Source organism: Xenopus tropicalis, chromosome 9 (assembly GCF_000004195.4).
Source record: "Xenopus tropicalis strain Nigerian chromosome 9, UCB_Xtro_10.0, whole genome shotgun sequence".
Lineage (NCBI taxonomy): Eukaryota > Metazoa > Chordata > Amphibia > Anura > Pipidae > Xenopus > Xenopus tropicalis.
This window is the reverse complement of record NC_030685.2, coordinates 15,316,383-15,343,067: the sequence shown is the minus strand read 5'-3', so window position 1 is coordinate 15,343,067 and position 26,685 is coordinate 15,316,383. Positions and strand designations below refer to the sequence as shown.

At 45.6% G+C, this 26,685-nt stretch overlaps 1 protein-coding gene across 6 annotated transcripts in view; it reads right to left on the bottom strand.

The window, feature by feature from the left end:
- Positions 1 to 763: 763 nt before the first annotated feature.
- Positions 764 to 26,685, bottom strand: part of tom1l2 (target of myb1 like 2 membrane trafficking protein) — a 31,898-nt gene continuing 5,976 nt past the window's right edge. The window contains exons 2-16 of one of the 6 annotated variants that reach the window (XM_004918078.4): positions 21,571 to 21,655; positions 20,468 to 20,546; positions 19,970 to 20,119; positions 17,331 to 17,465; positions 15,588 to 15,755; positions 14,804 to 14,920; positions 14,063 to 14,196; positions 13,665 to 13,710; positions 13,103 to 13,223; positions 12,745 to 12,862; positions 11,836 to 11,911; positions 11,199 to 11,264; positions 2,066 to 2,125; positions 1,679 to 1,715; positions 764 to 978 (exon numbers count right to left, since the gene is read on the bottom strand). In XM_004918078.4, coding sequence (XP_004918135.1) covers positions 830 to 978; positions 1,679 to 1,715; positions 2,066 to 2,125; positions 11,199 to 11,264; positions 11,836 to 11,911; positions 12,745 to 12,862; positions 13,103 to 13,223; positions 13,665 to 13,710; positions 14,063 to 14,196; positions 14,804 to 14,920; positions 15,588 to 15,755; positions 17,331 to 17,465; positions 19,970 to 20,119; positions 20,468 to 20,546; positions 21,571 to 21,655 — 1,541 coding nt within the window. In that variant the 3' untranslated portion in view covers positions 764 to 829. The remainder of the gene's footprint in view (positions 979 to 1,678; positions 1,716 to 2,065; positions 2,126 to 11,198; positions 11,265 to 11,835; positions 11,912 to 12,744; positions 12,863 to 13,102; positions 13,224 to 13,664; positions 13,711 to 14,062; positions 14,197 to 14,803; positions 14,921 to 15,587; positions 15,756 to 17,330; positions 17,466 to 19,969; positions 20,120 to 20,467; positions 20,547 to 21,570; positions 21,656 to 26,685) is intronic. The other 5 variants (XM_002935838.5, XM_004918080.4, XM_004918079.4 and 2 more) reach the window with 5 other exon arrangements.

The following is a 26,685-nucleotide window of genomic DNA, read 5'->3' as shown; positions in this document are numbered from 1 at the left end:
TGGAATAAGGAAACTGCAGAGCAAGATTGTGACAGCAGTATAGTTCAGCCATTTTGTAGGCCTTCGGTACAACTCCCAAATCCCACCAACACCTTAATGCTGTCAGTAGGTGCTCTATATAAATAGGGCCCGCAAACATCTATTTTGCCACTGCACCCTGTTACCACAAAAGACAACTCTGCAGGTGGGGGGGGGGGGGTCCATTACTTTTCTGATACACCTTAAAATAGCTTAGAGGTAAGAAAGCTGTGCAAATGTTGCATTTCAGGTATAAACTACTATATATGCTGTATATGTATAAATATGTATATATGAGGAGAGCTTGCTATACGTCTGAATGCTGTGCCATGCAGTGATAGTGCCATTATGTGTGGAGATTTACAAGGAATATAGGAAATGTACCAAGCCCCACTGGGAATTCTGGGTATTTATTGGCTGCATGGGAAGCCTGTGGGCCTTTATCCAGACTCCAGCGTTTAGTCATTTTCCTATCAAACCTGAGCGACAGTGGTCACCATAATATCAGGCGCAACTTACCCATTAATTGCAGGGCTTGCATTTAGCTTATTAGTAAAGATGTTTTTAGCTAAAGGAATGAAGCAGACGTTGCTTACTGGGCCAATAAACACAGGCAGCCTAACAGGAGAGCAGCAGGTAAGTCGTTATGACTGTAGTATAATAGAGAGACCCTCGTAGCCCAGTTAATGCCCGTTCCTATCACTGTTTAGGGGTGGGAATGGATCAGACTAGTATGGGCCGGGACTGGTGGCGGCAGTGCATGGTGGCCGGGGGAATGTGATGAATGCTGTACAGAGAGGCAGGGGCCTATTTACAGAGCAAAGAGCGTGTCCTCGGAGCGATCCTGCTTCTTCCTTCCGGCGGGATTCGTGGGCGGAGCCGGCTCTCCAGTGGGGGGGGATGGCAGATCTGGCACCCTTTCTGCGGCTTTGGCTCGCTCTTCTAAAAACTTGTCAAATTCTGAAAGTATAAAAAGAAATAATCAGCTTCTATATAACACTGCTATATCATTCTTCTGTGGTTGTTATACAGAGCTGTATTAAGGGGCTCTGCTGCCCTAGGCAGCCCCGTCCCTTGGGGATCCGTATGTGCCGACTGGTACCCATCTCCGCTACTAGATTTAGTATCTGCCAATGGGCTAGGGGGAATTTCTTGCACTGGCCTATGAAAAGGACCACTGGGTATGGGGTAGAACATATAGTAGCACTAATCCTGCTTCATATAAATAGTTTGACTGTAGTTTGCCCCAAAGCAGCCCTGCTTATGAGCCAATGGAAACTGGCAGCTAAATGGAGCAGTTAGGGTGAAGACACACAGAGCTGCTACTGGTCATGCCAGAAAATCCCCTGCCATAGACAATACTGAGAATTGCCTCTGCTAAAACACACGTAGAGACATTTATCATTAAAGGAGAACTAAACCCTCTACACATTAAAAAAAAAAATAAAAAATATCTCTGCATAGGTAACAACTCTCCTAACTGAATCGCTGAATTGATTTTATACATTCATACATAAACAGATAGGTGATTGCTTCGTTTGATATATTGCAGCTCTATGCAGGCGCCATCTTCGCCATCTTACACTGACGGCTATGAGTTCCATTCATTGCCAATGGATGAGTCCTGTTTAGGATGAGCAATCCCTATGGTGGCACCTACCTTCGCTCGTCACTCCTTCCTCCAGTTCATCTCCCTTCTGCAACAAGAACAAGAGTTAATCTCTCTGGGGTAGAAGAGCACAACAAGCCCTGCTATTGGTTGGAAGCAGCAGGCTAGACCCCCCCAGACCCCGCTGGATAATATATATAGCCACTTGATGGCAATAATAGGAAACAAATCAGTAACCCCCAGCAGGGGGAGGTTGTAGTGTAATAAAAGCTGGAGAACTGCAGGTTGCCCATAACTGCTCAAGAATAAAATGCAGCCTCATCCTCCCCCCCCCACCTCACATTTTCTGTAACATACCCACCTCCATTACCCCCCCCCCCGGACAGGTATGAGCTGTGCCAATAACCCAGCAGAATAGGCAGTATAAAGGCATCTCACCACGTCTTTACTGAGCCACTCCTCTATATCATCCATGTCAGTGGGCTGGGAGACTGGAATCTATGGTGCCCAGCAGCAGCAGTGAATGGAGCATGGGAGGAAGGGAGTGAAGCAAAGAAATGGGGTGGGCGGGGTGGGTGGGGGTCAGAGAATAATAAAGAAATAAAAAGCAAAATCATGAAAATGGAAAACATGCTTAAAATTCTGAATGATTCAAATAAAAGCCAAACCATAACATAAACAGGGGGTTAAAGTAACACAAAAGGTGAAGAGATGCAGTGTGTGGTTATATCAGGTTAGATGGAGTATTAGCCAGCCTTCTGGCTAGCGCTGAACTACAGCCCCCAGCATGCCCTGTGGTTCAGGCATTACTGGAGAGCCACGAGTTGGCCATCTTATAATGGGATGGCCCTTCCCGCGCCTATTAGTGGTGTTATTATACTGGCACTAGGACTCTATGGTTGGAATGTACAACTCCAGATGTCACTGCACTACAGCATCCATCGCCCCACAGTGCACCAGTGGCCCTTGGGGAATGCTGGGACTTACATGTGCCCTATTATGCCCTAGACTGTACCACTAAACATTCTCATAAGCCAGGCCTCCATTACAGTTACAGTTAATGCCACCCCAATCTAATTGAATCCCTCCCTCTTCACTGCTAAACCCCACCCCTTCCAATGCTCTACACAAGGGCTGTCGCAATTTACAAGCAGCAACACAATACGTAATCTATGGCACTAAGGGTGCTTTGCTCATTGCATTTTTAGGGTGAAGACACACAGAGCTACTAGTAGCAGCTACTTGTCGTGGCTACTAAAACAGACAATGCTGATCATTTACTGATAATTGTATCTACATGTGTATTAGCAGAGGCAATTCTCAGTGTTGTCTATGGCAGGGGATTTTATGGGGTTTAGTAGCCGTGAAAAAGAAGCTGCTACTAAGTAGCTCCGTGTGTCTTTGCCCTTATGCTGGCCATACACGTTCTTCTTTCGACAAATGTTCAGATATCGATCGTATGTTTAAATGCAACGATCTAAAACTAACTGAAATTGTAGGATAAAGCCCTAAAAATACCAAATGGGAGAATGTTCTGAATATGAAATAGTTGGCAGCACCAATTGTACGACAGTGACTTCCTGGGAATGCACTGTAGGTCCCCCAAGGATATCGGCAGATACATGCACAGATTTTATAATTATCTGAAAGCAATTTTCTAACCTGTCTGATCGACTAAACGACTGATTGCCATGGTACAACAATTATGGGGACGATAATTCTGAGTGGAATTGATACCATTGGGCCCTAGGCTGCAGTGTAAATGCTTCCCTGCACCCCCCCTGTCAGATACCTGTATGGGATTTCCCGCTCCCTAATCAGGAGCCTCTAATTGTATTTGCACGGAGAGATAAGGAGGTGAGTATGGATCGTGCCACAGTGCAAAGGTGCGCGGGGGGGGGGCACCTGTCTCGGCACACACTCCCCTACTCTACAGACTGTACAAAGTGAATACTGTCAGGAGTGGGTAATAGGTCACGGGCACAGCGCCTGCTCCTCACTTGCGGATTCTGGGCAAATCCACCCTTCCCTTGCCTTTACCCATCAGATTAACCCCTTGGGCTACTGACAGGGAGATCTATCTGCAGCGAGAGCCTATATACAGGTATGGGACCTGTTATCCAGAATGCTCGGGGTATTCCGGATAAGAGATCTTTCCGTAATTTGCATCCCCATACCTTAAGTCTGCTAAAAAAACATTTAAATATTGAATACACCCAATAGGCTTGTTCTGCCCCAATAAGGGGTAATTATATCTTAGTTGGGATCAAGTACAGGTACTGTTTTATTATTACAGAGAAAAGGGAATCATTTAACCATGAAATAAACCCAATAGGGCTGTTCTGCCCCCAATAAGGGGTAATTATATCTTAGTTGGGATCAAGTACAGGTACTGTTTTATTATTACAGAGAAAAGGGAATCATTTAACCATTAAATAAACCCAATAGGGCTGTTCTGCCCCCAATAAGGGGTAATTATATCTTAGTTGGGATCAAGTACAGGTACTGTTTTATTATTACAGAGAAAAGGGAATCATTTAACCATGAAATAAACCCAATAGGGCTGTTCTGCCCCCAATAAGGGGTAATTATATCTTAGTTGGGATCAATTACAGGTACTGTTTTATTATTACAGAGAAAAGGGAATCATTTAACCATGAAATAAACCCAATAGGGCTGTTCTGCCCCCAATAAGGGGTAATTATATCTTAGTTGGGATCAATTACAGGTACTGTTTTATTATTACAGAGAAAAGGGAATCATTTAACCATGAAATAAACCCAATAGGGCTGTTCTGCCCCAATAAGGGGTAATTATATCTTAGTTGGGATCAAGTACAGGTACTGTTTTATTATTACAGAGAAAAGGGAATCATTTAACCATTAAATAAACCCAATAGGGCTGTTCTGCCCCAATAAGGGGTAATTATATCTTAGTTGGGATCAAGTACAGGTACTGTTTTATTATTACAGAGAAAAGGGAATCATTTAACCATTAAATAAACCCAATAGGGCTGTTCTGCCCCAATAAGGGGTAATTATATCTTAGTTGGGATCAAGTACAGGTACTGTTTTATTATTACAGAGAAAAGGGAATCATTTAACCATGAAATAAACCCAATAGGGCTGTTCTGCCCCCAATAAGGGGTAATTATATCTTAGTTGGGATCAAGTACAGGTACTGTTTTATTATTACAGAGAAAAGGGAATCATTTAACCATGAAATAAACCCAATAGGGCTGTTCTGCCCCAATAAGGGGTAACTATATCTTAGCTGGGATCAAGTACAAGGTTCTGTATAACAATTAGAGAAAAATGAAATCATTTTTAAAAATTAGAATTATTTGCTTATAATGGAGTCTATGCGAGATGGCCTTTCTGTAATTTTGAACTTCCTGGATAAAGGGTTTCCGGATAAGGGATCCCATACCTGTATAGGTGCTTCTGCCGCATTTGTATTTTTACTGAGTGGGGTGCTGTACTGCAAATTCCATGCCCTCCTATCAAGCTATCTTTTTTAAAGGGGATATTAACCCCCCATAAGCATGCTGGAAGCTGTTAAAGGGGAACTAAACCCTCTAACCTCCATGTTCAAGTAATATCCCTTGTGCCTCCTAAATTAAACCTAAAGGCGGCCATACACGGGCTAAGCAGGTAAATGGGCCCCACAGGCTGAATGGATAGAGAACACAAGAAGACACACATGATATGGCTGCCTTTCTATTCAATTCATCTACCCGGGCACCATGCCCTGAGTGACCTGCACTGGCAGATAAACCTGCAAACCATACTACATACCTATCAGTTGGGACTGCTGGGCCACAATATAATATATATATATAATACTACGGTGCTGCTGCAGGAGGAGAGAATACAGAAAGGCCATTATTTGCTGCTTTCCATGTGCTGTTTGTGCCGGTGCCACGAGGAGGAGGAGGAGGTGGAATGGATGGGGTTATGATTACAGTTATTACCCAGCCGGTATTAGGCACACAAGGTTAAACATGAGACAGGGACACACTGGAATTACAGGTTATAGGCAGGGACTCAGCCTGGGAGAATCGGGCAGGTCAATAAATTGCTGTATCTGTGCAACGGAAGGGATAAGCACCAGAACTACTCATTCTCCCCTATAATCCTCTTACTATAGAGAAGCCTATGGGCCTCCAACCTCACAAACCCCTCTCTCTGCAGGATACACACTCTCAGGTAGGGGAATAAGCATATATATATGTGGCTCTTGTACAGTGGCAGGGATAATGCTGCAGCACCAAACTTATCCCACTGATTGTCTACAATGACACAGCTGCCCATCTGAGCCCCTCGCAGCAGGATAATCTAGTGACACAGCTGCCCATCTGAGCCCCTTGCAGCAGGATAATCTACAGTGACACAGCTGCCCATCTGAGCCCCTTGCAGCAGGATAATCTACAGTGACACAGCTGCCCATCTGAGCCCCTTGCAGCAGGATAATCTACAGTGACACAGCTGCCCATCTGAGCCCCTTGCAGCAGGATAATCTACAGTGACACAGCTGCCCATCTGAGCCCCTTGCAGCAGGATAATCTACAGTGACACAGCTGCCCATCTGAGCCCCTTGCAGCAGGATAATCTACAGTGACACAGCTGCTCATCTGAGCCCCTTGCAGCAGGATAATCTACAGAGACACAGCTGCCCATCTGAGCCCCTTGCAGCAGGATAATCTACAGAGACACAGCTGCCCATCTGAGCCCCTTGCAGCAGGATAATCTACAGTGACACAGCTGCCCATCTGAGCCCCTTGCAGCAGGGTAATCTACAGAGTCACAGCTGCCCATGCCCATCTGAGCCCCTCGCAGCAGGATAATCTACAGTGACACAGCTGCCCATCTGAGCCCCTCGCAGCAGGATAATCTACAGTGACACAGCTGCCCATCTGAGCCCCTCGCAGCAGGATAATATAGCGCCACAGCTGCCCATCTGAGCCCCCTGCAACAATGATTAATTTACCTGTAATGCTGTCAGACCTATAATAACTAGGTGTAGATAGCCACAGATAATAAAATGTTCCCTTTTGCAGGGAGTGTTGTACTTATAAGGTGACCCCAACCTGCACATCAACTAACCACAAATAGTGGAATGAAATAGTGGGAAGCCCAAGGGCTGGAACAGAACCCGGTAACCAGGAGAGTGGGAATCCATTGCAACTGCGCACCCCATGATTCTGGGAGCAAAGGAGTATATAAACCAAGCCATTCTCCATTAGCAAGAGAGTCCAAATGTGGCAGTAGCGCAGTGCCATGTAGGAACGCAAGGCCGCGTAATATGGTAGGCTCTTTGTTGCTTTCACCGTTTACAACCAGCAAATTATATATGACCCACTGAACCTTTCACGTGTCCGGGGACTTTGGACCAATGTTCAGATCACCAGCATTGCCTTCCTGTTGGTGTAAATATGGGACAGACTCAGGAATTTGGACTTGTTCAGTGACTATCAATTCCTTTATGGAATAACCCATAATGTAGTGCTTGAAGCAGTTTGAAAGAATTGGCTTCTCTGGGGCCCACGTTTGCCCCGACAGTATATCTATACAGAGGCTGTTGGGGGTAAAAAGTAGCTATCTACTTATCAAGCTGGCAGCCTATTGGTCCATGCATGGGGCCAAATAAAAATGTGGGGCTCATTTAGTTCACGAAACAGGTGTCTATGGGCCCCAAGGTGATCCGATATCTGCCCAAGGCCCTAATGGCTGAATCTGACCCAATACTCCAGTGGCCAAATAGGGCAAAGATCCACTGTATGTGTGAACTCTGCGTATGGAAGTGATTTGCAGGAGAAAAGTGTATAAAACATATGAGAAATGTTTTGTAAAACCTGCGCTTATCCCAGTCAAGCAGATACAGCAAAGCGGGGAAAGGACAACTAAGTGAGGAAGCAGGGAGCAGGATTTCTGTGCAGCTGGAATATTTGACTGTTGGTGGGTAAATGCTCTTACATGGGGCATACAGGTCTCTAACTGCCTCCTGTAATCGGGTGTATGATGTAAAAGACAAAACTCAGTGCTGGACTGGGCCAGAGAACCAGACACCACGGCTCAATCCCACAACTACTGGATACAGGTGGTACCCAAATGCTATTGGCTTCCATTTAGGCCCAAAATAAGGCTGATGGGAATTGCTGGCTGGGGCCAACTAGGGCACACTAGGAAACCCTACAGTACTCCGATAGGCAAGCCCAACCCTGCAGAAATATGAAAACTATGCCATTTACCCAACAGCTCCTGGTGCAAGCTGGTTACCCTCTGGTCCCTGGAGGGTCGAACTCATACGGCTCTTAAAGTGTAAGTGCAAACAACTCAAGAGCTGGAGTGTGCTAGTGAGAGTGGGGAGCAATCTTCTACAAGTGTCCTATGTGGAACTTACTGATTCGATCATAATGCAAGTTAAAATGCATACAGGTCCTTTTCAAAAAATTTGCATATTGTGATAAAGTTCATTATTTTCTGTAATGTACTGATAAACATTAGACTTTCATATATTTTAGATTCATTACACACAACTGAAGTAGTTCAAGCCTTTTCTTGTTTTAATATTGATGATTGTGGCATACAGCTCATGAAAACCCAAAATTCCTATCTCAAAAAATTAGCATATCATGAAAAGGTTCTCTAAACGAGCTATTAACCTAATCATCTGAATCAACTAATTAACTCTAAAAACCTTCAAAAGATTCCTGAGGCTTTTAGAAACTCCCAGCCTGGTTCATTACTCAAAACCGCAATCATGGGTAAGACTGCCGACCTGACTGCTGTCCAGAAGGCCATCATTGACACCCTCAAGCAAGAGGGTAAGACACAGAAAGAAATTTCTGAACAAATAGGCTGTTCCCAGAGTGCTGTATCAAGGCACCTCAGTGGGAAGTCTGTGGGAAGGAAAAAGTGTGGCAGAAAACGCTGCACAACGAGAAGAGGTGACTGGGCCCTGAGGAAGATTGTGGAGAATTCCTGACCTTGGGGGACCTGCGGAAGCAGTGGACTGAGTCTGGAGTAGAAACATCCAGAGCCACCGTGTACAGGCGCGTGCAGGAAATGGGCTACAGGTGCCGCATTCCCCAGGTCAAGCCACTTTTGAACCAGAAACAGCGGCAGAAGTGCCTGACCTGGGCTACAGAGAAGCAGCACTGGACTGTTGCTCAGTGGTCCAAAGTATGTCATTCGGAAATCAAGGTGCCAGAGTCTGGAGGAAGACTGGGGAGAGGGAAATGCCAAAATGCCTGAAGTCCAGTGTCAAGTACCCACAGTCAGTGATGGTCTGGGGTGCCATGTCAGCTGCTGGTGTTGGTCCACTGTGTTTTATCAAGGGCAGGGTCAATGCAGCTAGCTATCAGGAGATTTTGGAGCACTTCATGCTTCCATCTGCTGAAAAGCTTTATGGAGATGAAGATTTCATTTTTCAGCATGACCTGGCACCTGCTCACAGTGCCAAAACCACTGGTAAATGGTTTACTGCCCATGGTATTACTGTGCTCAATTGGCCTGCCAACTCTCCTGACCTGAACCCCATAGAGAATCTGTGGGATATTGTGAAGAGAAAGTTGAGAGACACAAGACCCAACACTCTGGATGAGCTTAAGGCCGCTATTGAAGCATCCTGGGCCTCCATAACACCTGAGCAGTGCCACAGGCTGATTGCCTCCATGCCACGCCACATTGAAGCAGTCATTTCTGCAAAAGGATTCCCGACCAAGTATTGAGTGCATAACTGAACATAATTATTTGAAGGTTGACTTTTTTTGTATTAAAAACACTTTTCTTTTATTGGGCGGATGAAATATGCTAATTTTTTGAGATAGGAATTTTGGGTTTTCATGAGCTGTATGCCACAATCATCAATATTAAAACAAGAAAAGGCTTGAACTACTTCAGTTGTGTGTAATGAATCTAAAATATATGAAAGTCTAATGTTTATCAGTACATTACAGAAAATAATGAACTTTATCACAATATGCTAATTTTTTGAAAAGGACCTGTATATTTCTATGATATGTTTTGGAAAGTTTTTTTTTATTTTTTATCTTTGTTTCTACTAAAGTAGCTATAAACAGAATCATACAGAGGGGCCTAGGGAGAACCATCAGATGAGAGAACCAGCAGCGTTCCAATGTACTGCTTGTCCCTTATAGTAGGGAGAGATGGTGCCTATAGTAGCAGTGGGGGGATAATAGCCTCTGGGAAGGGACTGGGGCTGTGGGATAGCAGGTATAGTAGGGAGAGATGGTGCCTATAGTAGCAGTGGGGGGATAATAGCCTCTGGGAAGGGACTGGGGCTGTGGGATAGCAGGTATAGTAGGGAGAGATGGTGCCTATAGTAGCAGTGGGGGGATAATAGCCTCTGGGAAGGGACTGGGGCTGTGGGATAGCGGGTATAGTAGGGAGAGATGGTGCCTATAGTAGCAGTGGGGGATAATAGCCTCTGGGAAGGGACTGGGGCTGTGGGATAGCAGGTATAGTAGGGAGAGATGGTACCTATAGTAGCAGTGGGATAATAGCCTCTGGGAAGGGACTGGGGCTGTGGGATAGCAGGTATAGTAGGGAGAGATGGTGCCTATAGTAGCAGTGGGGGGATAATAGCCTCTGGGAAGGGACTGGGGCTGTGGGATAGCAGGTATAGTAGGGAGAGATGGTGCCTATAGTAGCAGTGGGGGGATAATAGCCTCTGGGAAGGGACTGGGGCTGTGGGATAGCAGGTATAGTAGGGAGAGATGGTGCCTATAGTAGCAGTGGGATAATAGCCTCTGGGAAGGGACTGGGGCTGTGGGAGAGCAGGTATAGTAGGGAGAGATGGTGCCTATAGTAGCAGTGGGGGGGGATAATAGCCTCTGGGAAGGGACTGGGGCTGTGGGATAGCAGGTATAGTAGGGAGAGATGGTGCCTATAGTAGCAGTGGGATAATAGCCTCTGGGAAGGGACTGGGGCTGTGGGATAGCAGGTATAGTAGGGAGAGATGGTGCCTATAGTAGCAGTGGGGGGATAATAGCCTCTGGGAAGGGACTGGGGCTGTGGGAGAGCAGGTATAGTAGGGAGAGATGGTGCCAATAGTAGCAGTGGGGGATAATAGCCTCTGGGAAGGGACTGGGGCTGTGGGATAGCAGGTATAGTAGGGAGAGATGGTGCCTATAGTAGCAGTGGGATAATAGCCTCTGGGAAGGGACTGGGGCTGTGGGAGAGCAGGTATAGTAGGGAGAGATGGTGCCTATAATAGCAGTGGGGGGATAATAGCCTCTGGGAAGGGACTGGGGCTGTGGGAGAGCAGGTATAGTAGGGAGAGATGGTGCCTATAGTAGTAGTGGGATAATAGCCTCTGGGAAGGGACTGGGGCTGTGGGAGTATAGTAGGGAGAGATTTTGGAGTCATTGTGTAACTGAGTGGATGGAGCTATTCCTATCAGGATAGAGTGTTCTATTGACAGAGTGAAGCCATTCGGGGACATGATAAACAGCAAATATCCAGCTGCTTGGAGACCTTGCCCTGCCTGGTCAGTAACGGTCAGTATTACAGGGGACAAAAACCTACTAGTTGGTGAACTTGCTCACCATTCCTTGGCTGATAAGCCACGTGTCTATGGGCTCCATATCTGGCTTTCCACCTCTAAATCTCCTCTGGATCAAAACCACAAAATCCCAGCAAATAAAACAGAGAAGGGAATTGAAAAGAAAAAAAAGAAAGCAGTTAAAAGAACAAAAAAAAAGACAATATAGGGTTTCGTTTGCAGGTGGAGCTGGGAATTGTTATCGCCCAACGGCAATAGCCTGTAGCTTAGCAACCCAAATCGTTATGGCGTATGGGATAATTCGACTCTGACCCTCTGTGGGCTGAGGAGCCAATGTGCAGTTTCACACGCTTATTTCTAGAGAGATAACTTTATCTGTTCCACGCCGCACAGGAGTTTGAACCCGCTCACCATACATGTTTGTAGGAACCCACGCTGGCCTATCATCTGCAGGTTGGTAGAGAAGCAGAGCCACCTAGTGGCAGGGAAAGGAGGTGCAATGCTCTTCCCTGACTTACCTGCAGTACCCAGACTGGGCCTGCTACTGTGCTCTGTATCTCTATCTATTTGTTTCCCAAGCTGCTGGATATATTTATGTTAAACTACAGCTCATTGGTCAATATCTGTAGCTCCGCAATTGCATTTCCAAATGGCACATTTTGCCTTATGCAGCGTCTCACCCCTCCGATGTTCTGCTTCCGGACATCAAGAGCGGAGGCCAATCCCCCCAGAGCCTGTGGGTCCTCGTACGTCACGCTAAAAGAGAGCACAGAGTTATTATATATATATATATATATATTTATTATATTCGCATTTCCCCTGGGGGGTGCTGCTGGGAATGAAGATCTCAAGTAAGGAGATGCCGGCCCACCGTCTAGGAGCAACGGGCCAAGTCAAATCTTTTTCACTGGTAGATGCCAAAATGTTAGGCACCTCCCACTGAAATAGATCACCATCTTTACTTGTCCTTTAAAGGAAGCTAAAAAATGCATATTCATTTTAGAAAACAGTCTACATCATACCAAGAGTTAATTTAAAGGGGAACTCAGGCTTCTGAACCAACAATATACTTATCACTGTAATTTGTTCCTTTAAAAGTAGGAATAAATACCATTTTTATATGCTGAAATCCAGCTGCAAAGCAGTTCTCTTTCTGCATCATTTGGAAGCCTGGCAAGGGAGGAGGGACTAAAACAGTGATGTTACAAACTGGAACAACTTCTCCACAGCTTACAGACAGCATGCAGGAACTACATAACCCACAATGCATTGCGATGTGATTTTTCCATTCCTTATTGACATCACGTGTGCAGGGAATTGTGGGATATGGAGGATGCAGGCTGTTACAGTAGTTGACAGTCTCAAAGTAGTCAGCCAGATCATCAGGGGGACAGGGGGCGGGGCTTAGGGAACTGTTCCAAACCATATTATTACGTTACAAATCATGACAAAGCTGCATAGTTTCTAATTGATATATATTGCAAAGTTGCTTGAAATTAGGTTTAATTTTCAAAATAGTGACCTACCCCTTTGAATTTGCTAGTGCTATAGGAAGACTAATGGCATGGGTGGCTCTGTGCTCTACTTACTTTTTCCGCTGATCGGCCAGAGAGTTGGTTCTGGTGTGTGCAAACATATCAAAGTCATCCTGCGGTTTGGTGGTGGGCAGAGCGCTGAGAGTTGAGCTGACGCTGTTTGATCCCATATCTGTGATAATAATAATAACACAGGAGGGAGAAGCGATGAGTTCCATTTGGGCAAAATCTGCTAATGATTGAAGACACTAAAATACTTTAGAAAGAGAAGCCAGAGATGTTTAATCTGTGAATCTCCAGTTGTAGTTGAATGGCAACTTCCAGCATGCAGGGAGTTGTAGTACAACAACATGGTGATGCTGGGAGTTGCACAAGCACCAGAAGCAGGACATCTCACTGTAACTCGGCTTACCCAGGCCGCCCAGCTGTGAGCTCAGGTTTGATGGAGCCGTATTTGCCAACATGGGGCTGACGACTGCAGGCGATCCAGGGCCGAGGTCAATCAGGTTATCCTCCGTGACTTCACTCAGCACCTACACCCGCCCGGAGAGATGGGAGGGAGGGGAGAGAACAACAGCACTCAGTAGGGAAAGAATTATTGGAAACAAAGTGCATAGATCATGGAACTCCTTGCATTAATCCGGGCCTTGCTCCTCAGTGACTACTATTATCCTTATCGTTTACAGTAGGGGGTACATTATCCCTTATAATACATGAGTGATACTCAGAGTTCCCTGTATAACTCAGCCTGCAGCCTTGTGCCTTTATATGGGCACAGAACCCCTCAGTGACTGCTAATATCCTTATCATTTACAGTAGGGGGTACATTATCCCTTATAATACATGAGTAATACTCAGAGTCCCCTGACTTCTCTAACAGCCTGTAGAGCTTTATGTGGAAGGCCACATTGGAACACAGTACAGCAAGGTCTAAGCCAGTAAGAGAATAATAACTGCTAACTGTGCAGACTCACCCCATTAGTGTTCTGTGCAGAGCGGCCCGACCTGTACCGTTCAAACCTGGAAAGTAATAAAACAATGAAATCCGAAATGGAAAAATATATTACCAAGAAAAGCAAATTTCCATTTAAAGGAGTAACACATTATACAGATATTTGCTTGAATGAACCTAACTTTACTCTGAGCAGCAAGCCAAGGCGCCTCTAATATAGGGCTCCATAGCTGGCAGCAGACAAAAAAAGCACCCCATTTAAGCACCATATGGATTTACCATAATTATTTATCTTTCTGCTATTTGTATATATTATAGACCTCCTTCCCAGCATGCTTAGCTGTAGGCGTGAAAGCTATGGTTCTACTCCCGCTACATACAGCTTCCAGCAGGCAGGGACATGGGACTGTATACGCTTACCTCTCATATCGAAGAAAGACGTTATTTAAATCATCATTCACGTGAAGCAGCTCTTCAGTGACCTCCTCATTCGATACTCGGGAAATGAGTTCCACAATCCTCTCCTGCATGGATCTGCATGTCCTGTTTAGGTCCTGTGGGAAAATCCAATTCAGTAGGTTATTACCATTTAGCAACATAGATGCGCAGTACTGGGCACACCGCGTGTGCAATTTTCTGTTGTGTCACTATTACTTTTGTGGAGTTTTATGACCTGTACAGAAGCAATAAGCCTTTGGCCTTCTATGGCTGCAAAACCCATAACTGGCTTCTAATATCCTTATCATTTACAGTAGGGGGTACATTATCCCTTATAATACATGAGTGATACTCAGAGTTCCCTGTATAACTCAGCCTGCAGCCTTGTGCCTTTATATGGGCACAGAACCCCTGAGTGACTGCTAATATCCTTATCATTTACAGTAGGGGGTACATTATCCCTTATAATACAGGAGTGATACTCAGAGTTCCCTGTATAACTCAGCCTGCAGCCTTGTGCCTTTATATGGGCACAGAACCCCTCAGTGACTGCTAATATCCTTATCATTTACAGTAGGGGGTACATTATCCCTTATAATACATGAGTGATACTCAGAGTTCCCTGAATAACTCAACCTGCAGCCTTGTGCCTATAATTATATATATATATATATATATATATATATTATATATATATATATATATATAATTAGTGTCACTTACCTGTAAAAGCTCAAGGTCTGAGGCATCTTCCTGACCAGGGGTCATTTCCGTGAGCATCTCAGACATGACTTTAATGTTTCCGCGCACTATATCCAGCTCACTCCTCAGTCGTCCAATCTGGGGAATAGAAGGTCAGTACTTTAATGCCATACAAAGTGATGATGTGAAACAACGGAATGGAGTAGAACATAAGTATGTGGCCCATCACACCAGTGACCAATATTTGTACCCTTTTTGTGGCCCTGGGCCACTGCTCCTGTTTGCTGGAAGCTGCCCTGGCCGGGGGTACCAGTTTAGGAACTTTATATTACTCTCTGCAGCCTTGGGACACGTGCTTAGGGGTTTGAGAGTGGAAAGCTGGCTTTCTGATTCTAATTTTGACTCACCACTGTACTGCATGGGGGCTTGTGGGCACCGGGACGAAGAGGTGTGCCCCCGAAACCTTTCATGGTTTGCACTTAATAAACTAGCAGGGTTTATCCTACTTAAACAGCTCTGTCGTGCCAATATTTTTGGGTGTTTTGAATTAAACTGGAGGGTGCTGATCCCTCATTAAATATTGATAGGCACCTGGAACAGGCCACAGGAGGACCCAGGAGGAAGAGGATGGATGCCTTAAGCTTGACCTTAGGCCGGTGCAGTTTTCAGTGAACAGGAGGGGTCTCTGGTAAATGGTTATAATCACTTGGGGGGCATCCCCAGTAATTATGCCTTTGCTTTAATAAGATGTCTGCCTTGGAGCAGATTGGCCACGGGCACACAAGCATATAAAGCTGCTCCATACCTGCTCGGAGTTTGCGCTGATGGGGCCGCCCATGTTTGCTGGAGGGCCTCCTGGGGCTGTGTAGGGGGGAGTGGGGCTGGATTTGGAATTGGAGAAGTTGCTGAAGCTGCCCCTCTGCTGAGTCTGAGAGGTATGCATGTTGGTCGCAGGATCCACCTCAGGAACGCTCTGTAACAGCAAAAATACACACATAACTGTAAATGTACCTTCCTAGGCCAGGCTAGCAGATCAGTACAGGTATGGGATTATTTTACTTCAGTTTGGAATTTCAGTAGTTATCTGGTTGCTAGAGGCCAATTTACCTTAGTAACCAGGGAGTGGTTTGAGATAGTGACTGATATATGAATAGCAGAGGGGCCGAAGAGAAAGATAAGTAATAAAAAGTAACAACAACAATAACATTGTAGCCTCACAGAGCAATAGATTTTCGCTTCCGGGGTCAGTGACCCCCATTTGAAAGCTGGAAAGAGGCAGAAGAAGAAGGCAAATAAAAGTTAACATAAAGGTGAACCCCCCCTTAAGTACTTTATGTGGAAACTTCCAAGAATTTGAGCTGTTACCTTAATAGGCAGACGAGGGCCCCTTCATGCTTTTAATAATGCAGCGGCACAAAACGGGCGGCAGAAAGCCTGCTGTCATTTCCAGAGAGCGGAGGCATGAATATTTAATGTTAATGCCGAAATCTAATCTGCCTTTAGGGGATGGCAGAACTCTACACTGTCGCTGAGCAATGTGACTTGTACTACAGTGTGCAACTCACAATACAACGAGTGATGGGTGCTGGTTCCTCAGTGTTATGGAGTCGCTGCGCCACAGCAATAGGCGAAAGGCCAAATCTCTGCTTGGGTTGGAATATGTAACAATCGGAGGCATTTTGGTGTTTCTCACAGAATACAGACAATAGAGCTATTACTGTGCTGTGTGTGCCCAGACCTGACCTGTCACATATGTACAAGTCCAATGTGGCCTGTTGGCACCTTATAGTGGGTGGGTGCTTAAACCGTGTCCCTCCAGGGCCCAGCACATTAATATTAAAAAGTGGGGGACAAGTGGGCAACCCTTTGCAGTAAGGTTTCTCAATGAAAAAGCCTCTTATATAGAATAAAGGGGAATTAAGGCTTCTGAACCAAAATTTGCCCCATAGAGAAACCCCTAATATACCCATCACTGCAATCTGTTCCTTCAAAAAGTATGAATAAATACCATTTTATATGCTGAAATCCAGCTGCAAAATAGTTCTTCTCTTCCTGCATCATTTGAAATCCTGGCAGGGGAGGAGGGACTAAAACACTGATGTTACAAATTGTAACAACTTCGCCACAGCTTACAGACAGCATGCAGGAACTACAAAACCCACAATGCATTGCACTGTGATGTTCCTTTCCTTATTGACATCACGTGTGCAGAGAATCGTGGGATTTGGAGGCTGCAGGCTGCAGGCTGAGGACAGGCGACTACTGTTACATTTTATCTGAGTCTCAAAGTAGCCAACCAGATCAGCAGGGGAACAGGGGGCGGGGCTTAGGGAACTGTTACAAACCATATTACTTTGAAAATGATGAAAAGGCTGCATATTTTTTAATTAATGTATACAGCACAGTTGCTTGAAATTATGTTTTCTTTTCAAAAAGCTTAAATTGTGTTTGCGTGGAGTTTAAATCATCATTTTCCTCAAATTGAAAAAAAAAAAATATTGTGCCCTGCATAGGTGGCAGGTTAGCAGCCAGCTTTTCATCAACTTACCCTCTGGGGGGTGTGTATGGGAGACAAAGCATCTAGATCTGCCATTGGGAACTCTATTCCTTTTCTCTTCAGCTCCTCATAAATATGTACAACTCCAGTAAGGTCAGGGCTGCTGCGAAATGCGTCCGCCCAAGCCTGCAACACAACAGCGGGAACACAGCAACTTGTGAAGCGTCACAACCAAAAGGGGCCCAACACCTAAATTGCCTGTTGTTACAATGTGAAACATCAATGTTTTAGTCCCTCCTCCCCTGCCATAGCACCCATTTCTATCATGCATACATATATACAGAGATATTTTCAGGAGACCAAGCTTATAATGAATGAAGACAAATGCAGCAATAAACCTGAAGGACAAACAAGAAAAGAAAATGGTCTCTAATTATAGAGATGGTAATATTGATTAATGGCTGCATTCCATCAACCCAAGTGTCCTTTCTTCCAAATGTCACTTACCTTCTGCACGGTGCCAGTGAGGCAGATCTATTCTGTATGGGGTTTCAGAGAAACAGAAATCCTTTGGGCGAGACGCGGCTCTCCCCTTCTGTACGTTAGTGGTGCCTGACCCAGTAGAACACACCCCCCTGATATCTGATCTGACCTCATCTGATACCATCGGGGGTTGCCACTTGCAGGTAACATATGACAGAGGGGACACGGGAAGGGGTGACACCTTTGCCTTGAACGGTGTCAGTGACAAACAGGAACCCCAGTGCGTTTATATTTACATACATGTGTGTGTATTCAACACGCCACTTGAGAAGGTTATGTTTGATTTAGGCTTGAATCAGTTGGAAAAATGAAAAAGAATAATTGGGCATAAAGGGGTTGTTCACCTCCAAGTTAACTTCTTTTTTTTTTTATTATTTGTAGTTTTTTAGTTATTTCATTTTCAGTTCAGCAGCTCTCTAGTCTGGAGTTTCAGCAGTTATTTGGTTGCTAGGGTCTGAGTTAGCTTAACAACCAGGCAGTGGTTTGGATGAGAGACTGATATATGAATAGAAAAAAGTTATAAAAAGAAACAATAAAACTGGAGCCTCACAGAGCAATAGTTTTTTGGCTGCAGGGTCAGTGACCCCCATTTGAAAGCTGCAAAGAGTTGGAAAAAGAAGGCAAATCATTCAAAAACTATAAAATAATGAAGACCAATAGAAAAGTTGCTTAGAATAGGTAATTCTAGAACATACTAAAAGTTTGCTTAAAGGTGAACCGCCCCTTTATAGACTGGTGACTAATTGCAACCCTTTTAATAGTCAAAGCAAAGGGAGTAACTAGGATGGGGAATGGGGAAAATAACTCCAATAAATAAAAATTTGGTCTCAATGTAACAGCTCTAAGTGAGCAAAAGAGACCCATACTATGGTCACAGCTACGCACCAACAAGTTCTTCAGTAAGAAGCTGAGAGTTATAGTCGCACATAGTGTGGAAAACGTGGCCTCTAGAAAGCCTCCATCTAACTGCAGGCATGAAAAGGGGGGACAGGAGGGAACTCCGAGTGTGTACATCAATTGTACCCCAATGTGCTTATTGCCCACCCTTGCCTTATCTGACAACATCTTGGACCAAAAAGTAGTACTAAATACACTGGAAGGGTGGCCAAACAAAAAATATGTCTGAATCTCTGCAGAATATGTTCTCTGACCCTACTGGCTACTAGGTCCCTTTATGGGTGTTGTTTGGCGGCCCCAAAATGGACTCAGCTTACTGGCACTGGCCAATCGGAAGCAAGAGAGGAACACAGAGTGCCTTGCATGGGTTATTTTTACACACAGACAGAGCTTAGCAGATAGAACCATTCCACACTGGTCCAAAATGTTATTATCATGGCTTAGACCGTTAAGCAAACGCCCGGAGCCCATGGGTACAGCCCGCACTGTGCTGGCTCTTGCACCGCAGATACACCTTTGTTTCCATGTTCAGAACCAAACATTAAAACCTGCAGAAGGGACAGAACTGGGTGACTCAGCCCATTCTGAAAGGCTCCTATATAATTATTATGTCCTAATCTCCCAGACTGCAGTTCGGGCTTTGGCCCCAACCAGCGATAAAGTAAAAAAGCTGAATTTGCGGTCTAAACTTGCTGCCAAGGTATCAATTAGCGGAAATTGTTAATGAGGGAAGTCCAGCACATTTACTGTGTCTGCAACACTGCTGCCTGGCAAACAAAACAGGATTAAATTGCTTTCAGTAGAATATAAGTAATAAATAATGATCCCTTGGCATAATGCATGGGTGGGCAACTGTCAGCCCTCCATTAAAGGGATAGGGACACTTTTCAGAAATGAGTCACTATCTCTTTAATAAACCCTCTGCTGCCTCCCAGCCAACCTTTTTACCCCCCCTGCCCAACTCAGCTCCTTTCCCCAATGTCCTAGCAGTCAATTCTTTATGGGACTGGGCCAAAATCCTGATAGGCTGAGGACAAAGATAAACAATACCCCAGCCTATCAGAACTTTTGCTGCCCCCCAAGCCTGACGTCAAATTCTGAGGCATCAGGAAGAGGAGCTGTAAATGGATATGTAACAGGGGGTCTGCCAGGAAGCAGTGGGGGGCAATGGGTAGTGATTTGTTTCTCTCTATGGAGCTTATTCAAATCATTCATTTGTATTTGGCACGCGTCGCTCAGCTGCTGCTCACCTGGATAAGCGCAAGCACTTTGTCCTGCACGATGGTGGGAGGGCTGTTTTTTGGGGAGATAATCTTCACCAAGATGCCGTCTATGAAATCCCGATGGGTCACGAGGACGTGAAAGCGATGGCCGCAGTTTTTGACGCAAGTCTCTAAAACCTAAGACAAAATAAACATTCATCCTTTAGACCTGAGGGTGTCAAAAACATGTGTGTAATTCTGCCCTTATGGGCAAGACACTGCCACGGGGGCTGCACCAAAACCCCTCCCTCTGTAGGATTGGAGCCCCCTTGGCAGTCTGTCTGATCCGATTGGATCATAAGTGTCTATATCTCTGGTGTGCCAAGATCTCCCATCAACACATGGATGGAATAGGGGGCACAGACCACGTAGACTAAAGAATGGATGAGGCCATGTGTCTGGCTGTATTATAATAAATGTAAAGAAAATAAGGTTGTGCGCTGTGGGTATATGTACTGTATTACAAGGAGCAATAAACAGACTTACTGTGAGTGCGAGCATCACTTCTCTGTAATTCCTATTCCCATTCAGCCTCTTCTTCAGGGCTCTGATGGCATCTTTTGGACTAAAAGAAAGGATGTGTCTCAGATACAGGAATGGGTTACATTCTCAGTATTGTCTAAGGCAGGGGATTTTGAAATAGCTGCTACTAAGTAGCCCTGTGTCTTCACCCAGAGACATGCCCCCAGCACCAATCTGAATTATTGAGTTAATGAGCCATATGGACTGATTTCCTTTAGTGTTACATTTAGAGCAGCACATCTGTCCAGGTTAAAATCATAAAACCACAGAGGGAAAAAAAAAACACATTATTCCCATTTATTCATATAGTGCCAGCAAGTTACACAACCAGGGGATAAGACAGCACCAAGTGCCAAATGGGGTCCTTATCCAATTGGATTTTTAAAGCTGAAATCTCAATGAGGTGCATCTCTGTGCCCAGAATATATCTAAATATCTATCATGGAGGCACCTCCATATAATAAAGGGTAACAGATAACATGCACAGATGCTAAACTGAAAGGGCAGTATCTATAACATAGGCCTGTTACTGGAGCAGCAGCCAATGGGTACAGGGCCGTATATACCAGAGGCATGGATTTGGCAGAATCCGAATCCTGCTGAAAAAGGCAGAATAATCTTGGCTGAATCCCGGCTTCGGTGCATCTCTACTATATGGTGAATAAAAGGTTTTTTGTAAAAAACCAAACCCTTTCCACTGCCACTGGATCCTTTCCTATCAAATCCGGTGGCACAGTTGGAAGGGTAGGGGGTACCCATCCGGCTTTGCACTGGAAGTGACTTTACATGCCCAGAAGTGATGTCACGTGCAGCATGTTGCAATGACATCACAGCTTTACATGGGTACCTACCGTATATGTTAAACACAGAAATAGTACATAAATAAATAATAATAATAATTCCCTCAGCCCACTACCGGATATGTGCTGCTAAATTTGATGAGAAGGGGGGATCACAACCTGCCTGTCCTCTGATTGGCAAATGGGAAGGTCCGGTGCCCAGGGCAGCAGCAGCAGAACTACAGATACAGCCCTGACAAGTCTATCACTGAAGGTGATTTTACTTACCCTTCTTCTGTCTCATTAATAATGTCACAGATTTCCATGTTGAGTGTCCAGTCCTCACTCTGCAGGGAGCCGTCTGTAGCTTTCTCTGGCAGAAAGGGAGAGAGAAAAGAAAATGGGTCAAAAAATAAAATAACATTTCTGCACAAAAGGAATCTAGTGGTCATTGTTTACAATTGTGCAAGTGGGTTCCTACTTCATTACCAAAGGAGTGAATATTAATTCACGGCAAGTATGGTGAACTTCACTGAACCAGTTACCATAGCCGGATATTCTTGTACTGGAACGCCAGCTATTTGTGCCAGTCCCTTCCCAGAGGCTATTATAGGTACCATCTCTCCCTACTATACCTGCTATCCCACAGCCCCAGTCCCTTCCCAGAGGCTATTATCCCCCCACTGCTACTATAGGCACCATCTCTCCCTACTATACCTGCTATCCCACAGCCCCAGTCCCTTCCCAGAGGCTATTATCCCCCCACTGCTACTATAGGCACCATCTCTCCCTACTATACCTGCTATCCCACAGCCCCAGTCCCTTCCCAGAGGCTATTATCCCCCCACTGCTACTATAGGCACCATCTCTCCCTACTATACCTGCTATACCACAGCCCCAGTCCCTTCCCAGAGGCTATTATCCCACTGCTACTATAGGCACCATCTCTCCCTACTATACCTGCTATCCCACAGCCCCAGTCCCTTCCCAGAGGCCATTATCCCCCCACTGCTACTATAGGCACCATCTCCCCCTACTATACCTGCTATCCCACAGCCCCAGTCCCTTCCCAGAGGCTATTATCCCCCCACTGCTACTATAGGCACCATCTCTCCCTACTATACCTGCTATCCCACAGCCCCAGTCCCTTCCCAGAGGCTATTATCCCCCCACTGCTACTATAGGCACCATCTCTCCCTACTATACCTGCTCTCCCACAGCCCCAGCCCCTTCCCAGAGGCTATTATCCCCCCACTGCTACTATAGGTACCATCTCTCCTTACTATACCTGCTATCCCACAGCCCCAGTCCCTTCCCAGAGGCTATTATCCCCCCACAGCTACTATAGGCACCATCTCTCCCTACTATACCTGCTATCCCACAGCCCCAGTCCCTTCCCAGAGGCTATTATCCCCCCCACTGCTACTATAGGTACCATCTCTCCTTACTATACCTGCTATCCCACAGCCCCAGTCCCTTCCCAGAGGCTATTATCCCCCCACTGCTACTATAGGCACCATCTCTCCCTACTATACCTGCTATCCCACAGCCCCAGTCCCTTTCCAGAGGCTATTATCCCCCCACTGCTACTATAGGCACCATCTCTCCCTACTATACCTGCTATCCCACAGCCCCAGTCCCTTCCCAGAGGCTATTATCCCCCCACTGCTACTATAGGCACCATCTCTCCCTACTATACCTGCTATCCCACAGCCACAGTCCCTTCCCAGAGGCTATTATCCCCCCACTGCTACTATAGGCACCATCTCTCCCTACTATACCTGCTATCCCACAGCCACAGTCCCTTCCCAGAGGCTATTATCCCCCCACTGCTACTATAGGCACCATCTCTCCCTACTATACCTGCTATCCCACAGCCACAGTCCCTTCCCAGAGGCTATTATCCCCCCACTGCTACTATAGGCACCATCTCTCCCTACTATACCTGCTATCCCACAGCCACAGTCCCTTCCCAGAGGCTATTATCCCCCCACTGCTACTATAGGCACCATCTCTCCCTACTATACCTGCTATCCCACAGCCACAGTCCCTTCCCAGAGGCTATTATCCCCCCACTGCTACTATAGGCACCATCTCTCCCTACTATACCTGCTATCCCACAGCCCCAGTCCCTTCCCAGAGGCTATTATCCCCCCCTGCTACTATAGGTACCATCTCTCCCTACTATCCCACAGCCACAGTCCCTTCCCAGAGGCTATTATCCCCCCACTGCTACTATAGGCACCATCTCTCCCTACTATCCCACAGCCACAGTCCCTTCCCAGAGGCTATTATCCCCCCACTGCTACTATAGGCACCATCTCTCCCTACTATACCTGCTCTCCCACAGCCCCAGTCCCTTCCCAGAGGCTATTATCCCCCCACTGCTACTATAGGCACCATCTCTCCCTACTATACCTGCTCTCCCACAGCCCCAGTCCCTTCCCAGAGGCTATTATCCCCCCACTGCTACTATAGGCACCATCTCTCCCTACTATACCTGCTATCCCACAGCCCCAGTCCCTTCCCAGAGGCTATTATCCCACTGCTACTCTAAGCACCATCTCTCCCTACTATCCTGCTATCCCACAGCCCCAGTCCCTTCCCAGAGGCTATTATCCCCCCACTGCTACTATAGGCACCATCTCTCCCTACTATACCTGCTATCCCACAGCCCCAGTCCCTTCCCAGAGGCTATTATCCCCCACTGCTACTATAGGCACCATCTCTCCCTACTATACCTGCTATGCCACAGTCCCTTCCCAGAGGCTATTATCCCCCCACTGCTACTATAGGCACCATCTCTCCCTACTATACCTGCTATCCCACAGCCCCAGTCCCTTCCCAGAGGCTATTATCCCCCACTGCTACTATAGGCACCATCTCTCCCTACTATACCTGCTATCCCACAGCCACAGTCCCTTCTCCCACTGCTACAATACAATAGGTACCAATTCGTCCTACCCTATATCAAGCTCGACACCTTAGAATCCCTTTAGTAATACACTATTAATAGAGAAGAAAGTTTAGCAGGCAGCCAATGGAGCCTTCGGCCATGATGATGCAGACATTGTGTACTACCTATAAGGATATCAATAAACCATCTCTGTGAGAACCTTACTCTGCAATGCAAGCACAGCGGTACTGGTTGTTGTGAGATAAATGGAGTGTGCTTAATGTCATCTATTATAGGTCCCAAGAGCCCCTGTCTGTACTGAGGAAAGCGTCTTACCCCATTAACATTTGCCTGAACATGCCTAATATATAATAGCTTGTGTCACGGGAATATTGCTTTGTACAGAATGAAGGGCAGAGGGACATTAGCAAAATGTCTAATTGTCTGGACTGAGGATGCCTAAAATGTATGTACGCCCAAGCCTGTCTCTTACTGATAAAACACAGGCCCCAAACACAGCCCACATATATATATATATATATATATATATATATATATATATATATATACACACATACATATAGGGAGAATCAGTTCAGTCGGACTCAGACCAAAGCTGGTAGTGAGTACAAAGTCCAAGGCAGTGTTAGTGTACTAATCAGATCCCTATCTATATGCAGTAATCTGCATTCCTGCTTGGGTGGGACCCATAATACTATAAATAAAAGCACATACCTTTGCTAAGAGGAAAAACAAGCATTAAACAGGTAGGATACACCTATATAGAAATTTTGCCCATTATTTTAATGAAAAAAAAACATATCTTCTTTTATTTAAATTGGCTTTCACTCTATCTTTGCATTAATTAGCTTAGGTAGTTTAACTAGTGATAGTGAGCTCTGCATAAACTACCCCCCTTCACCCCTTTTTTTACCCTGCCCCACTTCTGATGGTGTCACTTCCAGTTTGCAGCACCAGCACTTTCTGTTTAATGGTGGTCTGCAGGTCACAGAATAGGTTGTGGATAAGGCAGTTGCGGGTCGGGTCTAGTAGTGGGTCCAAGCAGTTAGAAATGTGGGTTGCGGGTCCTGTTCGGGTATCAAAAATTGGTTTTGGACAGGACTCTAGTGACTATTGTGCCTTAGAGATAATCAGAAGTCAATTATGAAGTAGCACAGGGGCCACAGAGGTGGGGGGTCACTGGGTCCCTGGCCGACCTATAGGGTAAGAATCACTGTGTAAATGGCGGAAGTGTATCTCCCTTAGGCTCCGTGCAATGAGACAGAAGGGTTAGCCAGTTGCTAATTGCTTGATGGCTGCATATTGCACATAATTACTGCTGTTCCTCAGTGCAGGCAGATGTGATTAGTGAAGCAGAATGTCAGGGCTGTTACTCTAATGAATCCCTGGGCTGCACCGGGGAGATGGGACACGTGCAGAAGCCCCAGCCCCGAGGGTATGTGCTACTACTGCGCTACTACTGCTCATGTACCTTCCTACTCATCTCCGCTCACTGTTTCACCTGGGACTAGAACTAAAGGGCCACACATTAAAAGAGCAGCTCCCTTGGGGGGTCAATTTGGGCTTATCAAAACCTTTAGCCCCCGGCTAATGATCAGATCCCATAGTAGTCCCATTGTAGGAGCACCACACCCTAATGCAGCCCTCAATGAGTTGTAGCAGCTTTTCCCCCACCGTCCACTGACTGGATATGCAACAACACTGGGGGCCAGGGGCATCTGTGTACAAGAGCAGAGCCAAGGCACAGGCATGTAGAGTATTCAATCCCTCAATGGGCAAGGGGTGCAGAAATAGCCATAATAAGTTGCATTTGGGATTGGGCTGCCACCTGTTCAGTTTGACCCGAACTGTCTGCTTTTCCTTTGTGCTGTTCGGGTCACAACTGCCCGATGGGGTTTCAGTTTTGTGAAAACCAAATAATCTGGCCGATAACCACCTCTGATGTCATAACCCCGCCTCCACAATGCAAAAACATGCCTCCAAATGTTACTGCCCCCCTCTGTCATCCTTCTGCCCATTTGTTCAGTTTTTGCCGAGTGTTAACCTTAATTTGGGATGGGGCACCCGTGGCTACAAATCCCACCCTGCCCCTGAATAAGACAATATTAATATAAAATATTGGTTCACCTTTGCGTATAATGTAGAGAGTGACATTCTGAGTTTGCAATTGGTCTTCATTTTTTATTTGTAGTTTTTTTTTTATTATTTCACTTCTGGTTTAGTAGTTCCAGTTTGGAGTTTTAGCAGCTATCTGGTTGCTACAGTCCCTTAGCAACCAGGGAGTGGTTTGAACGACAGACTTGTATATGAATAGGAGAGGGCCTGAATACAAAAATAAGTTATGAAAAGTAACAATAAAACTGTAGCCTCAGGCAACAATAGTTTTCTGGCTGCCGGGGTCAGCGACCCCATTTGAGAGCTGCAATGAGTTAAAAGAAGACGGCAAATAATCAAAAAACTATAAGAAATAAATAATGAAGACCAAT